At 45.0% G+C, this 14,127-nt stretch overlaps 1 protein-coding gene across 1 annotated transcript in view; it reads right to left on the bottom strand.

The window, feature by feature from the left end:
• Positions 1–8,197: 8,197 nt before the first annotated feature.
• The window catches only part of PAPPA2 (pappalysin 2), a 190,148-nt gene continuing 184,218 nt past the window's right edge, over positions 8,198–14,127 (bottom strand). The window contains exons 21-22 of the mRNA XM_050962976.1: positions 10,695–10,793; positions 8,198–8,272 (exon numbers count right to left, since the gene is read on the bottom strand). Coding sequence (XP_050818933.1) covers positions 8,198–8,272; positions 10,695–10,793 — 174 coding nt within the window. The remainder of the gene's footprint in view (positions 8,273–10,694; positions 10,794–14,127) is intronic.

Raw genomic sequence — 14,127 nt, 5'->3', positions numbered from 1 at the left:
TAGCCATGGTGGGGGATTTTAGGCAAAATTCGCCCGTGTAAGGAAGGCCAATGGGACCAGTTAGTCCTGGTTGTGACAGTAGTGTTTTTATAATATACACTCCACTCTGCCAGCAATTTTACTCATTTCATCCATACCAATGAACAGCAGGACAGAAGTTTCCTGTGGCATTAGTAGCTGTGTAATGGTATCTGCCATATGTTTGCCAGCACTCTCAGCCAGTTCCTAGAAACCCCTTGGTGACAAAATGAAATGCAATGAAAAGTGGATACTGCAGGCACAGATCAAGAGTCAAGTTTATATGAGTATTAAAGCCAAGGCCATGATGAACATGTGACCATCTCAGAGGACACTTAGTTACCAAAGGGCCAACACCACTCCTTCACATATTACAAAGAATGGACTCTAGGAACAGCCTACAAGAGGCGAAGAAGTTAAACTAGATATCTGTGCTCATCTACGTGAAGCCGCCATTATTAGACAAGAAGTTAACAGTGATGATTTATTTCACCAGTCAAAGGAGAACCCTACTTATAAAACCTGGGCCAGATGCTCAATGTAGCTCCATTGACGCAAAGACACATATATCAGTATAGAGCAGCTGAGGAGCTCTCCCCATTAGGATAAGCAGCATTTTCAGAGAGGCAAAAAATCAGCAATTAGTTAACTAATAATGGGAGTAAACGTGCAGCTATGATCCAAATCTGGATCATCACTATTTAGAAAGACAGACAGTACTGATGATCTCCAACACCACTTTCCTATAGCTAAGGAAAACCTCTGTTTTGAGGATGTGATAAAATGCAGTACATAAAGTACCACAAGATCTTTAAGACTTAGGTGGGTTTGAGGAACATTTATCTAGTTCTGTGAACAGCATCCACTGCCACTCCATAGCTCTAGTCAGTGGAAAAGAGGTCCAGAGCTAAATGGAAATGTAAGATAGATGGTTTTTGCAGCTCATCCAACCTCATCTCTAAATTAGTGTCTCTGGGCAACTCTAATATGTCCACATAAATTTGGTTCCCAGCATATCTGGATTCAGATGCATTCTCTCCCAAGGACCACAGCAATAACTGAAAATAGTCACCGTTCAAGATCATGGTCTTTTCTCCGCACCTTTGTGATAGATTATTCAAAAATGCTCAGATGATGGAGCAAACTGAATGCTCATCCAGCTTGCTCCACTGTCTGAACCTTGTCACACCTCCTTTTGGTAGGGACGGGTCTGAACCAGAATGCTGGATCTAAAACCCTCCCCATGCAGGAACTTTGGAAAGGTTTGGATTGGGGCCATCTGTACTTTTTAGAAAGCAGATTTTGATTCATTCACTGGAACCTCTGAATGATCATCCATTGTTCCTGGAGTGAAGCAGTGACAGGCAGTGCTTTTAAATAATAATCTTAATTAAGAAAAGAATCACAGAGAGACATGGGATCATTCATGATATATTGATGTGCATATGCTGCCTTTTGCTATTAAAGTGAGCTAAGACAGCCAATTTTCTTCTGATCTCATATCAGTTTGTAATTTCATTGATTTCAGTGGTGCTACTCTTGATTTACACCAGTGTAGGTGAAAGAAGAAGCAGGCCCAGGATCTATAAGGTAGATGATAAGGCCCAAACCACTCATGCAAGGGTGGCCAGACAGGTGCCGCTGTGGATACTGCCTTATAAGCAATGCTATGCTGGAGACAGACAGACAGCAACCAAGCACAATGGCCTTCTGAGAAGTCTCTCTGGGATCTTCTTTATAATCAGCCAAACTAAACCCCTTGAGCCTGGGGAGAGGGTTGAACCCTGGATCTTGGTCCAGATTTTGTGGCTTAAACCCATCTCTGCTCCATGGCATAAAAAATTAAAACAACTACCACCATACACAACACAGAGCTAGAAGCCTTTCCCCCAGTTCTTAGAGTACGCATAGACAGTGTGTCCCTGCAGCATCAGGCTGGGTGCCCCATTCCTACTTGGCAATGTTGCGTCTTCAGATTACATGCAGTGATGAGGAGGAGGAAGAGGCAGAAGATGAGAAGATTATTTATTTCCATAGATTTTTATAAAAAATAATTATCAAATACAAAAAAACAAAAATAGCAGCAGCCTCAGTTGTGAATGAAACCCTAAGGCAACAAAACGCTCAGTGTTGCTACAGAAGAATTAAATTCTTGTTACATAAAAGCTATTGATTCACGAGAAGCAAACTCTCTATTGGAATTCCCATCAGATCTGTCCTCAGCTGCTCTCACCCTGGCCCCTAGCTTGGCATTCCACACAGCTTTCCCACCCCCCATGGCATCCCCTTTTGCTAGAATGTTCTTCTCTGTGTCTATCATGTAACATGTTAGCATCTGCCTACAGCATGCATGTGACAAACACTCCCATCAGCGATGGGACCTGGGGCTAGCCCATAAGGCAAAGCTTTTCAAACCCGAGAGCCTAAAATTCCCCACCTACATTAGTGGCCTGGTTTTCAGAGGCACCTGCAGCTCCTATTGAAATCAGGCTGGGAAGGGCAGAGGCAGTAGGATGCAGATATTTGAAATTCTCCCATCTCCCCACTGAGTGTCACCCTTACTCCACACATCCTGAGGCTGAGCAGCATTTCTGCAGTCCCCAGCCTGCACACAGGACCACTGCAGCTGCCCTCAGAGCCTGTTATCAGCTATGTCTCTGCTTGGGCAGCACTAGGTCCTGAATGCTGCTTAGCAACTTCAAAACCGGAGGACATTACTGACCTCTGGTGAGTTCAGTTAACCAAGGTTTCACTGTCCTGGAAATCTCACAGCAGAGCCTGTTCCCAAGAGATTCCCAGCTCAATGCCGCAGAACAAAGAAGTTATGATAAGCATCCCTTTTTCTGGATGTTCATCCAAACCCATGATGCTGAAATTCCTCCATCACTACAGATTAGTGCTGATTCAAAAAAACAGCACCACCATGCTAAACTCTGCTCTCCGTGACACTGGGGCAAGTGCTGCTAAAGCAAGTGGAATTGTGTCCTGGTATCTGGGCCTACAGCATTCTAGCTGCAATGGCCCTTCTTTGTTGGCACATCACCACAAGGATCGGAACTTGGTTTCTGGTCTCACTGCAGAGCTTCCTGCTGGAACTGGGGCCTTGCATAATCACAACGCATGAACCAAAGGGACGTGGCAGCTCAGGCACTGAGGGAACATGCAAGCAGCCTCATGTGGTGCTCTGCCATCAAACCAGAAGGGTGCAGAATGTGTGTCCTGCAGTGCTGAAGAGCTTGGGCTCTCATTCTGGGACAGACTCAGCCTTGGTGAGAGCAGCAGTCATTCCATTGACATCAGTGGAGTTGTGCTCACTATACCAGGGCTGTAGCTCCCCGTCTCTCCTCTTGCAGCTTGTTTTGAAGAGGGGACTCGACATTGAGCAGTTGTCAAAGAGGAAGCTATCAGAGGATTCCCCACTTTCCAGCCCATTCCCCTTATTCTGAAGGCATCACACATCTAGATGGGCCCATCAGCACAACTCCTTATATGGCTGAGTAGGGCTGCTTGAAAAATAATTCTTTCCTTGGAAAATTTCAACTTTCCATCAAAAATTCAAAAATCTAAAATTGTTGGCCAAAAACCAGAAAAATTATGATTCAGAAATACCATTGTGGTGCCTCATGGGAGCTGTAGTTCAGGGGCCTCATGCCCCCACATTCTTCTATGGGTTCAGCTCCTGGTCTTCATGGCAGAGGATGTGAGGAAGATTCATCCTGAGCCATTCTTTTTAGGTGACAAATCTGAGGAACTGTCCCAGATTGAGGTGTCAGTAGAGGAGGTTTTGGAACAAATTGATAAATTAAACAGTAATGTCACCAGGACCAGATGATATTCACCAAGAGTTCTGAAGGAGCTCAAATATGAAATTGCAGAACTGCTAACTATGATATGTAACCTATCATTTAAATCAGCCTTTGTACCAGATGACTAAAGCATAGTTAATATGATGCCAATTTTTAAAAATGGCTCCAGAGGTGAAGGTAGCAATTCCAAGCCAGTAAGTCTAACTTCAGTACTAAACAAATTGCTTGAAATTATAGCAAAGAACAGAATTATCAGACACAGATGAACATGATTTGTTGCGGAAGAGTCAACGTGACTTTTGAAAAAGGAAATAATGCCTCACCAATCTATTAGAATTCTTTGGTTGGCGTGGGGTGGGGGCTGTCAACAAACATATTGACAAGGGGGATCCAGTGGATATAGTGTACTTAGACTTTCAGAAAGCCTTTGACAAAGTCCCTCACCAAAGGCTCTTAAGCAAATTAAGCAGTCATGAGATAAGAGGGAAGGTTCCCTCGTGGATTGATAACTGGTTAAAAGATAGGAAACAAAGGATAGGAATAAATGATCAGTTTTCAGAATGGAGAGAAGTAAACAGCAGGGTCCCTCTGGGATCTGTACTGGAACAAGTGCTGTTCAACATATTCATAAAAGAGCTAGAAAAAGGGATAAACGATGAGGTGGCAACATTTGCAGATGATACAAAACTACTCAAGATAATTAAGTCCCAGTCAGACTGCGAAGAACTACAAAGTGATCTCACAAAACTGGGTCACTGGGCAACAAAATGGCAGCTTAAATTCAATGTTGATAAATGCAAAGTAATGCACATTGGAGAATATAATCCCCACAATACATACAAAATGATGGGTTCTAAATTATCACTCAAGAGAGATCTTGGAGTCATTGTAGAGAGTTATCCGAAAACATCCGCTCAATGTGCAGTGGCAGTCAAAAAAGCTAACAGAATGTTACAAGCCATTAAAAAGGCATAGATAATAAAACGGAAAATATCATAATGTGACTATATAAATCTATGGTACAACCACACTTTGAATACTGCATGCAGTTGTGGTCATCCCATCTCAAGAAAGATACATTAGAAGTGGAAAGGGTACAGAGAAGGGCAACAAAAATGAGTAGGGGGATGGAACAGCTTTAATATGAGGACAGATTAAACAATCCAGGGCTCTTCAGCTTGGAGAAGAGATAGCTAAGGGGGGGATATTATAGAAGTCTATAAAACCATGACTGGTGTGGAGAAAATGAATAGGGAAGTGACATTTACCCCTTCACATAACACAAGAACCAATGGTTACCCAATTAAATTAATAGGCAGCATGTTTAAAACAAACAAAAGGAAGTACTTCTTCACACAAAGCAGTCAACCTATGGAACTCATTGCCAGGGGTTATTGTGAAGACCAAAAGTATAAGGGGGTTCAAAAAAGAACTAGATACCTTCATGGAGGATAGGGCCACCAATGACTATTAGCCAAGATGGTCAGGGATGCAATCCCATGCTGTGGGTGTCCTAAGCCTCTGACTGCTAGAAGCTGGGACTGGACGACAGGGGATGGATCACTCAATAATTGTACTGTTCTGTTCATTCCCTCTGGAGTATCTGGCATTGGCCATTGTCAGAAGACAGGATACTGGGCTAGATGGACATTGGGCTGACCCAGTATGCTCGTTCTTATGTTCTAAACTCCTTCTCCTATGATGCACTACAATCTGCCCTCTTGCTGAGCCACTGTGGTATATCCAAAGAGTATCTCACCACAGTGCATCATGGGATATGTAGTCCAGCTGGGGGCCTGGCCATGGAGAAGAATGGGGGTATGAGGCACCATAACAGGATTTCCAAATCAATTTTTTTCAGATTTTGGCTGAAAACTGCAAACTTTTTGGTTTTCAGGTCTTCAGTCAATATTTTCCGCAGAAAGCAGACCCTTTTTGTGAAACATTCTGCTTGGTCAAAACCACAATTTGTCATCAAAAAAGCAGTTTCAACAGAAACATTTTGAGCAGCCCTACTGTTGAGTGAAGTGACACACTGACTCGCTTGCCACCTATCCCCTGGAGCTATGCATGTATCCTGCCCCTCCTAGCTCAGGGAAGGAAGAGAGACCAAGACATGAGACTTGATGTAGGGTCCCACACAGTAGAGCAGGGGGGGTTACCCATAAGGTCCCCTTTTGACAGGCCTGACAAACAGACTAGCAAGAGTCAAAATCACAGAAACTGCATGCTGGCTTTTGAAATTCCCTAGTCTCCCTACAGAGTCACTCTCCCTCCACGTGTTCCTCAGCTGGAGGAGCGTTTCCACATTGAAAACGGCCTGGTCAAGACTGGCTTCATAGCTTGCTCCATTCCTCCAATCTTCCACTGTCAAAGGAAAAACTCTGGCTGGATCTTTCCTCAGCCCTAACCCAACAACAGAGAGACACTGAAACAGTCACATTTTCTCTCTCTACTCCTCTTTCTCCATCTTTCTATTCCCTTTCTCTCCTCCCCTGAACCATAGTTTTTCATTTCTCCTCAATTACCTGCCACCCTCCCTCTGTAAAGTGATTCCAAAAATCTGAATTAAAAGGGAGTTCATCTAACCTCCAGATCTGAAAAAGCTCAAACACCGGGGCAATTCATATCTGGATCTAAGTCTCAAGTCTGGCATCTGTCTCCAATGGACTGATTCCAACCCACTTATGTGAACTTCTGGGAAGTCTGGTTCTGGGTCCAAACATTGTTGGTTGGGCTCATACTTGGTTAGAAACTCATCTGATTTATTTCACTGGTGACCTACAAAAGGGCTAAGAGATCTCTTGATATTTTATGGTATAAACTAAAGGCAATAAAGACCAGAAAAATGAACCCCAGGAGAAAAAAAAAGACACAAAAATTCTCCTGGGAAGTGTTTTAAGCTAGTGAAGCATCTCCCGGGTGTCCTCTGAGAAGCTGCCAATACCATGTTTGGATCATGGTGATCCCATGACCAGAGAGGAGGTTTTAAGCAGAATGGACTTTATCTTTATGGATGGGATGTTCTTGATTGCCTGGCTCTTACACTTTCCTTTACAACCGTGGTCACAAACAGCTGAAGGGGAAGAGAGACAGTGTGAACAAAGCAGTGACTAGGATGATAACACAGTGTGAGACAGCTCATTCAAGAGTATTCTAGAATAATGGCCCATAGCAGAGTATTCTGGAGTAACGCGCTATACTAGAAAATTCTGGAGTAATGGACCATATGAGAGTATTCTAGAACACTAGAACACACTAGAGCATTCTGACATAATGAACCACCCTAGAAAATTCTGGAGGAATGGGTCATAGTATTCTTGAGTGATAGCACTATAGTATTCCAGAGTAATCATCATGTAGTAACACTACAGTAAGCTGTAGTATTTGTTATAGCTATTTAAGAGGACTGTCATATATTTTGAAGGATAACTATATCTCAAATACTGTCTTAGGACCAAATTCTGAATGAAGCTGAGCACCTTCAAATCGCACTGAAGTCCCTGGGATTTGTAGGTGCTCAGTACTTCTTAGAATTTGCCCCTAATTTTGGGTTACTGGCAAGGCATCTCCTATTAGAAATAAGGCCCTGCTTGGTGTCTCTCTGTTTCCCTCTCCCTCCCAGCAAATTATGGGAAGTTCACTTCTTTTCCAACCTCTTTTTCCAATAGTTTGTACTTCACAGCAGCATGGGTGTTACAAAGGGTATTCTTTCTCAGCTAGATAAACAGCAAAAAAAATATAATATATATTTTATATATATATATTTATATATATATAGAATTATGTTTAAATATTTGCAGAGAGATCACAACTGCCTCAACCTTGCTAAAAGGAGCCTATACAGTAGAGGAAGTGAGTAGTGAGGAAATTCAGAGCAAACACAGACACTCGTAGGTGGCAAACCATTGATACAGTAACATAAAGTGTCCATGGCAGCTTCTCATCTGTTGGCTCCAGGGCCTGATCCAAAGCTGGCTGAAGTCAATGGAAAGACTCATCCCTGCGGAGTTCACTGGACTTTGGCTCAAGTCCTGGATCTCAGTTTTGGTTCTGAAAGGGGGTGATAGAAGGGTAGGAGGTGTAACTATGTGTTGAGCAGATTTGTCTTCCCGCTCTCAATCCACCATCTCCTAAATTTGTTTCCCCCCTTCTCCTCATCATGCACATCCCTCCTTTCACACGATGCCTCAGGGTGCTGGGTGCCTGTGCTCAATTTCATGCAGAGATCATCCTTATTTTGATTCTGACTCCTTCCCATCTCCTCCTCCCAACTCTCCTCTTTCCTCTCTCAAGCCGCCTTTCACTCTTCTACCGGCCCTGGTTGTTTCCCATTTATTCCTCCTCGCCCACAGGAGCCGCTCATGGTGCAATTATTGATTCTCTTCAGCAGTTGGATCCCGGCAGGTGCATTCATCTTGGTCACAGTCAGCAGCAAATGGGATCACCTGAGGGGAAGGAAAGAAGCAAATGGGTTTGCAGTCGCTCACTGGAAAAGGGATGTGAAACCTGATTACAATGAGCCCTTCTGAGGCTCAAGAGGGTAGAATACAAGGACCAATGGCTTTTTAATTGGTTCCAATAACTAGGGCTTAACCTCAGGCTCTCACTGTAGTCAACTGGGGTCTTTCCATGATTCAGTGAGAGTCGGGTCAGGAATGAAGTTAGGCAGGACTGGTCACCCAGATAGCCAGTATAGGACCCAGCCAAGGTTAGTATGGTTCTCCCTATGTATTACAGTAGCACCCAAATGGCTCAATCAGGTTTTGGGGCACATTGTGCCGGATGCAGACCATATCCCACAGCGCTTGACTAGTGGAGAGTGGAGGGAAGTAGAGGTACTTCTCCAAACTCTACCCACAAAATAAGCTCCTACCATCTGAGAGGCCACAGTGCCTATGTTCATGACCATGCCTGACATCTGAGTTAACTACCACCGAGTCAAGTGAGGCATGTCACTCCTCTCAGTGCTATTGTTTCATGCTGTGTGCAAACTCAGGCAGATGCTTGCACTGGGTTCATGTTGACAAGGTATATTTTGCAATCATACCAGCTACAGACTATCATTTTTAAATGAAAGTCGAGAGGCTGTAGAACACAGAGGCAGTTTGGGAGAGGAGCTGGTTAGAACTGTTCAAACTGGTATTTTTTTCAATTTTGGGGGTGGAATTTTCTCAATTTTTGACAAAAAAGTGAAAATTTGGGAGGATTGATTAAAAAAATAGTAGAGAGGGTTTTTTTTAGCTAAAACAGAAGATTTCCAGGAAAAAAATGGGTGGTGGTATGTATGGAGGGGGTGGGAGGGTGGGGGTAGGGTTAGATCTATGTAATGCATTTGCACTTAGGGGGTCTCTGTCCTGACCTGCACCCCCTGCTCTAACCACACTGAATCCTCCAGCTCCGCCAGTGAATATATATCCCAATTTGCAGCACCCCTTCTATTTCAGCCCTTGACCTCACCAAACCAAGTAAGCTTGTTTTGCTATGTGGCTTAATTGGTAGCAGCAAAACTCCCAGTGTTGCTGCATGCAGCAGTTTGTGATTAGGACCTTCCCGAGCTGGACTGTAGTAACACTGTAGCATGGGGTACCACAGGCAAGGGAGTTGACAGATGAGGGTCTTGGAAGCCAGTCTTCCGCCTGGAGATCTTCATACAAACCAAACTCGGAGCCAGGAATTCTTTATTATTTAAAGACGTGCTGGGTTCTTTCAATCCGATCTGATGAAAAGTCTGTGCCAGTTGTTTTGTATTTGAGCCTAACTTCTTGCTCTCCTCCATTTCTGATCATATAAACAAATTGGTTCAGTGGGTTTTTGTGCTCATGTGAAAAGCTAGTGGGGCTCTGAGGAGATGGAACGAGTTGTTCTTTTCAGCAGTTTGATTTGGCTGCTTTTTGGAGGATTCACAATGGAGCTAGGTGACTGCTACCCCCCAACAACCTCTGCCCTCCACCACCTCACCTCTCTCCACCCCCAAGATGTCAATATTATTAGGATCATCAGAGTTTCATTCAGTCCTATCCCTACAATGTATCACGGCAATTCTGTAAGATCGCCAAGTGAAATTGTAGGTGCCCAGCTCTAGTTTTAGTACAACACCCATTTCCGGTCATCCAGCTTACACATTAGCAGTTGATTTTTCTTTTTTTACAAGTGATGAAAGGACAAATGATTCAAGTTCCATAATAAAGGGAAGGAAGAAAAGAACCAGACCCACATCTTTTTGGAATGAGAAAGTAACTGTGCCCTAAGGTTTGTTTTTCTCTTGGATGTCTTTTGGAAGGAAATGTTGTGAAACCTGGGTGTGATGGCAGGGGTAGTAAAGAAGGGAGCTAGGGATGGGAGAAAAAAAGGGGCTAGTTTGATTCACCAATCAAAAGAGGCAACTGCTAAATTATCCACAGGCACAGCTTTCTAAGGTGGAATATAAAGGCCAAGTCCAGCAGGAAAGAAAGAAAGAAAGAAAGAAAGAAAGAAAGAAAGAGAAAGAAAGAAAGAAACTGGGTGGGATGACAAAATCACTGCATCACTGAGATGCTGAGTCATGCAACATTGTAACGCCAAATCTCACTGTAGTAACTTGATGCTGTCTGAGTGACCAGTTTCCTGAAGGGAAAAGAGTCCCATGGATGTCTGTGGGAGTTGGATTGAACATTTAGTCCCATTGGCCCTGACCCCAAACCCATTTAGGTCAATTACTGACCCCAGTAGGTTTTGGATCAAGCCCCTTGAGGTCTGCTTTCCATTTGATTGGGTATCAGCCTGCAGGCTCTGTTCCAAGGTGCAGCGAAGCCTGTAACTATTGGCTGCCTTGAGCTCTTATTTGAACTCGGCCCGTTCCCCTCTGCCTCCTGTGGGAAGCTCACTTACCTTCCTTGAGGACAGTGTGGAGGAGCAGCAGTCACCCCCATCATACTGGCAATACGCCCGGTTATTGATGGTGTCACACCAGCCATCTGCTTGGAAAGGCTAGGGAGAGAAATGAGTAACTGCTGAGTGGAGACTAGCTAGGATGCTTCATGAATGGAAAATTCCTCCCAAGACCTGCGACTACGGGTCTTCAACAAAGCCCTCATTCACCACCATCACTGTCCAGGGCCCAACCCTGCCGCACTTCCCCAAAGCTTTTACAGTGAAAGTGTCCCCAGAAAAGGGCTGGCCAGTGTGGGGCTCAGTTCTGAAGAGGGTGTAGGCCATGGCTTGAGGAGCAATTCTGTACAGCCATGAAAAGTGAGGGAAGTGTATTAGGATGCCACCTACCACTAGAGACGGGCCCAAACCAAACCCCCTGAAATTCAGGGAAGTTCATATCCAGAGGTGAGCTTCACAGCCAGCTTTACCTCAACAATGGATCAATCCAAACCTCAGAATCAAATGCCACTGAACTTTGGGTGAGTTTAGAACCAGTTCTGAGCTACATGGCCCTGCTTTTCCGCTGAGTTACTCCAGTTCGATGTGGCTTACTGAAGTTAATGTCATGGTGAGATCAGGGCCCTAGACTGACTGCATACTGGACTGACCCCAAAATCTCCCCAGCCCAGACGTTGAGGAATCTTGGCTCCACATTTGAGCTTTGTGGCTTAGGCTGTACAGCTAAGTATGAGAGAGCTGTGTAGGTTCTGCCTATTGATCACACAGTCAGAGCTCAGTACAGAACATGGTTAATCTGCCTGGGACTAAGAAAAAGGGCAGGCAAATCCATCTGTAGCGGGGTGGTCACCCACTCTTGCCCTGAAGGGCTTAAAACAGCCTTGGGAGAGGGCTGTGGTGGGGAACCATTAGCCTGGGCTGATTAAGGAAGCAGCCACAGCTGTCCCTATAAAGGGACTGCTAGGCTGGAGCTCAGAGAGTCTTTCTCTAGATGTTGAGAGGGACGGGCCTGGCTGCTGGGAGCTGAGCAGGGCACCTAAAGTGGAGCAGGGCTGGGGAAAGGCCAGAGGAGCTGGGGAGCTCCGGCCTGGAAAACCCTTACAGGCCTCGTTAAAGGCCAAGAAAGGTACTAGGGCTGCAGAGGGGCAGCCCAAGGGTAGGCAGAGGTAGCAGGTCCAGACCCTCCTTGCCAATGATGAGTAGCAATTATACTGCAGTCTGCCCAGTGAGTGGGGGCTAGATGGTGACTGGCAGTAGCCCAAGACTGAGGCGAGGTGGGGATAGTGAGTTGGGGGTTCCCCGGGGAGAGGACACCCAGCTAAACTGTGGGGTACTGCAGGGGGCAGAACCCCAAGAGAAGGGGCACCGGGGTCTGGGAGGGACATGGGGGCCAGCGACAGGCGAGACACCGGCTGACAGAAGGGGGTTCCGGAGGCTGGCAAGCTAATTCCCTGGACATCCATCAGGAGGCGCCATGCCAGGTGAGTCTCGCATTGCTACATATCCAAGATGCTATAGCTTAGCTCCCAAGTTTCCACAGAAGCACTGGGTAGAGTCACACAGCACAGATCCTAATGATAATCTTATCCAGAGTGCAAAATGCTCCCATCTATGTGTCAGCCCCACTGCATCTCTGGTGCACAGGAAAGGGGACACGGCCAGGGCCCCAACCTCATCACAAACCTCCTTTGGGGAATCTATCACCATCTTCCGCACTAAACTACTCCAGTCCCTGCCAGATGGGAGCACAAGGACCACAGCCATGCTTGGCCAGTGCACCAAGGGGAGAGGAGGTTCTCATGCCATTTTGCTTCGTTTTCCTGCATGCCCACAGAAGGCAAGGCAAAATTCAGCCCCTGATTCGTGACTGGTTTCAGAGTAGCAGCCTGTGACTGTGATTCACTGCAGAGGGCCCCAGCCTAATGATGACTAGAGGTGCTGGAATACTGCTCCCCCCTATCTTTACCTTCAGCCAAAACTTAGCCTTTTACACAACAGTTTTGTAAAACTTTCTCATTGTTGTGTGTCCTTACAAGAGCTCGGCCAATACTGCAGAACAAGTGCCCAGGAACATTTGCTGGAATTGCTAAACAAATTCATTCCAACTCCCCTTTTGTGTTCATGTTCTGGGAATAGTCAAGGCTTGGGGTGGGATTTGCAGAAGAACCCAAATGAATTAGGATCACGTGTCCCATTGTTGTTGTGCTCCTAAGTCACCTAGGATCCCTCTCGTCCTGCAGTGAGATATTTTTCCCCGGTGTAGTTAGGCTGATGTAGCTACATTGCTACAAACACCTAGTACAAATGCACTGCATGGATGTAAAAAATGGCTGGCACTGGTGTGGGTTAACCCAGTAGCCACACAGGTACAGGTCACTTTTTACAATAATGCAGCATGTGTTCATCTTGGGTTAGCACTGGTGCACCTCTATCAGTGTAGCTAAAAAAATCCCCAGACCAGATAAGCCTCTAGTGAATAAACTTCACTCCCAGACAAAAGGGAATTTCAGATTGCACAACTACTGAACAGGGCAGCTGTCTGACTGCAAAGTTTACACTCAAACACACGAGTCAAAATCTGCACCATTGCTGGTTAGTTAGGAGCCATATAATCACGGAAGAGAAATACCCAATCAACGATGAGAAACTAGGACATGTGACTTGTGTAACTAAACACTATTGCATGAATTCAAAGAATTTGCAACGAACTGTTCAGGAACAAGCTGTAACTGAGAATTATTTACCAGAGAAATTCATGGATAAAGTTGAGTAACACATAAATTTGATGTCACACTCTGGTCATAACAGAAAGGAGGCAGCATTCACTGAATACATTATTAGGAATTAAATATTCACCTGGCTCTAGTCTACATGCTATTGGGTACTGACCTGCACCAAAAGCCACTGGAAAGATTATTCTCATCAGGAGCTGGACATATTGGAAATACAGCCAGAAAGCCTGATCTTATGAGCTTACCAGTTCCATTTTGCAGAGCAAAGTGGATTTGATGGCCCAAATGGACATCCAGCCTTTTGAGCATTGATCTGAATCAAACTTCCAAACCTCTGAGGTTCACTCCCCATTAGCAGAGTCCTCCCTGTCTAGCCAAGGCATGCGTTACCGAGAATGAGCATTAAAACACGATGGCATTATGCCCACAACAGTGGAAGCCAAAACGCAGAACCAGGCACCATAAGTGCCGCAGCTCTCCCGATGAAGAAGCAATGCTGACAGATGTAACTGTTGTGTATTGTGGACACAGCACAAATCCCTGACATGCATACAGTTGGAACCATGAGGGCTGACTCTGTACTGTATTGCATTAGATGAGAAACATACTAACCACTATATAATAGCGGATTCAACATAAGCGACTGCTTAAGAAGTTATACCTGCAAATTCACATAAACAGATTCAACACTCTGCTCAAAA

This window comes from Gopherus flavomarginatus, chromosome 7 (assembly GCF_025201925.1).
Source record: "Gopherus flavomarginatus isolate rGopFla2 chromosome 7, rGopFla2.mat.asm, whole genome shotgun sequence".
Taxonomy (NCBI): Eukaryota; Metazoa; Chordata; order Testudines; family Testudinidae; genus Gopherus; species Gopherus flavomarginatus.
Note: the sequence above shows the minus strand (reverse complement) of the source record. Positions and strands in the feature narration are given on the sequence as shown.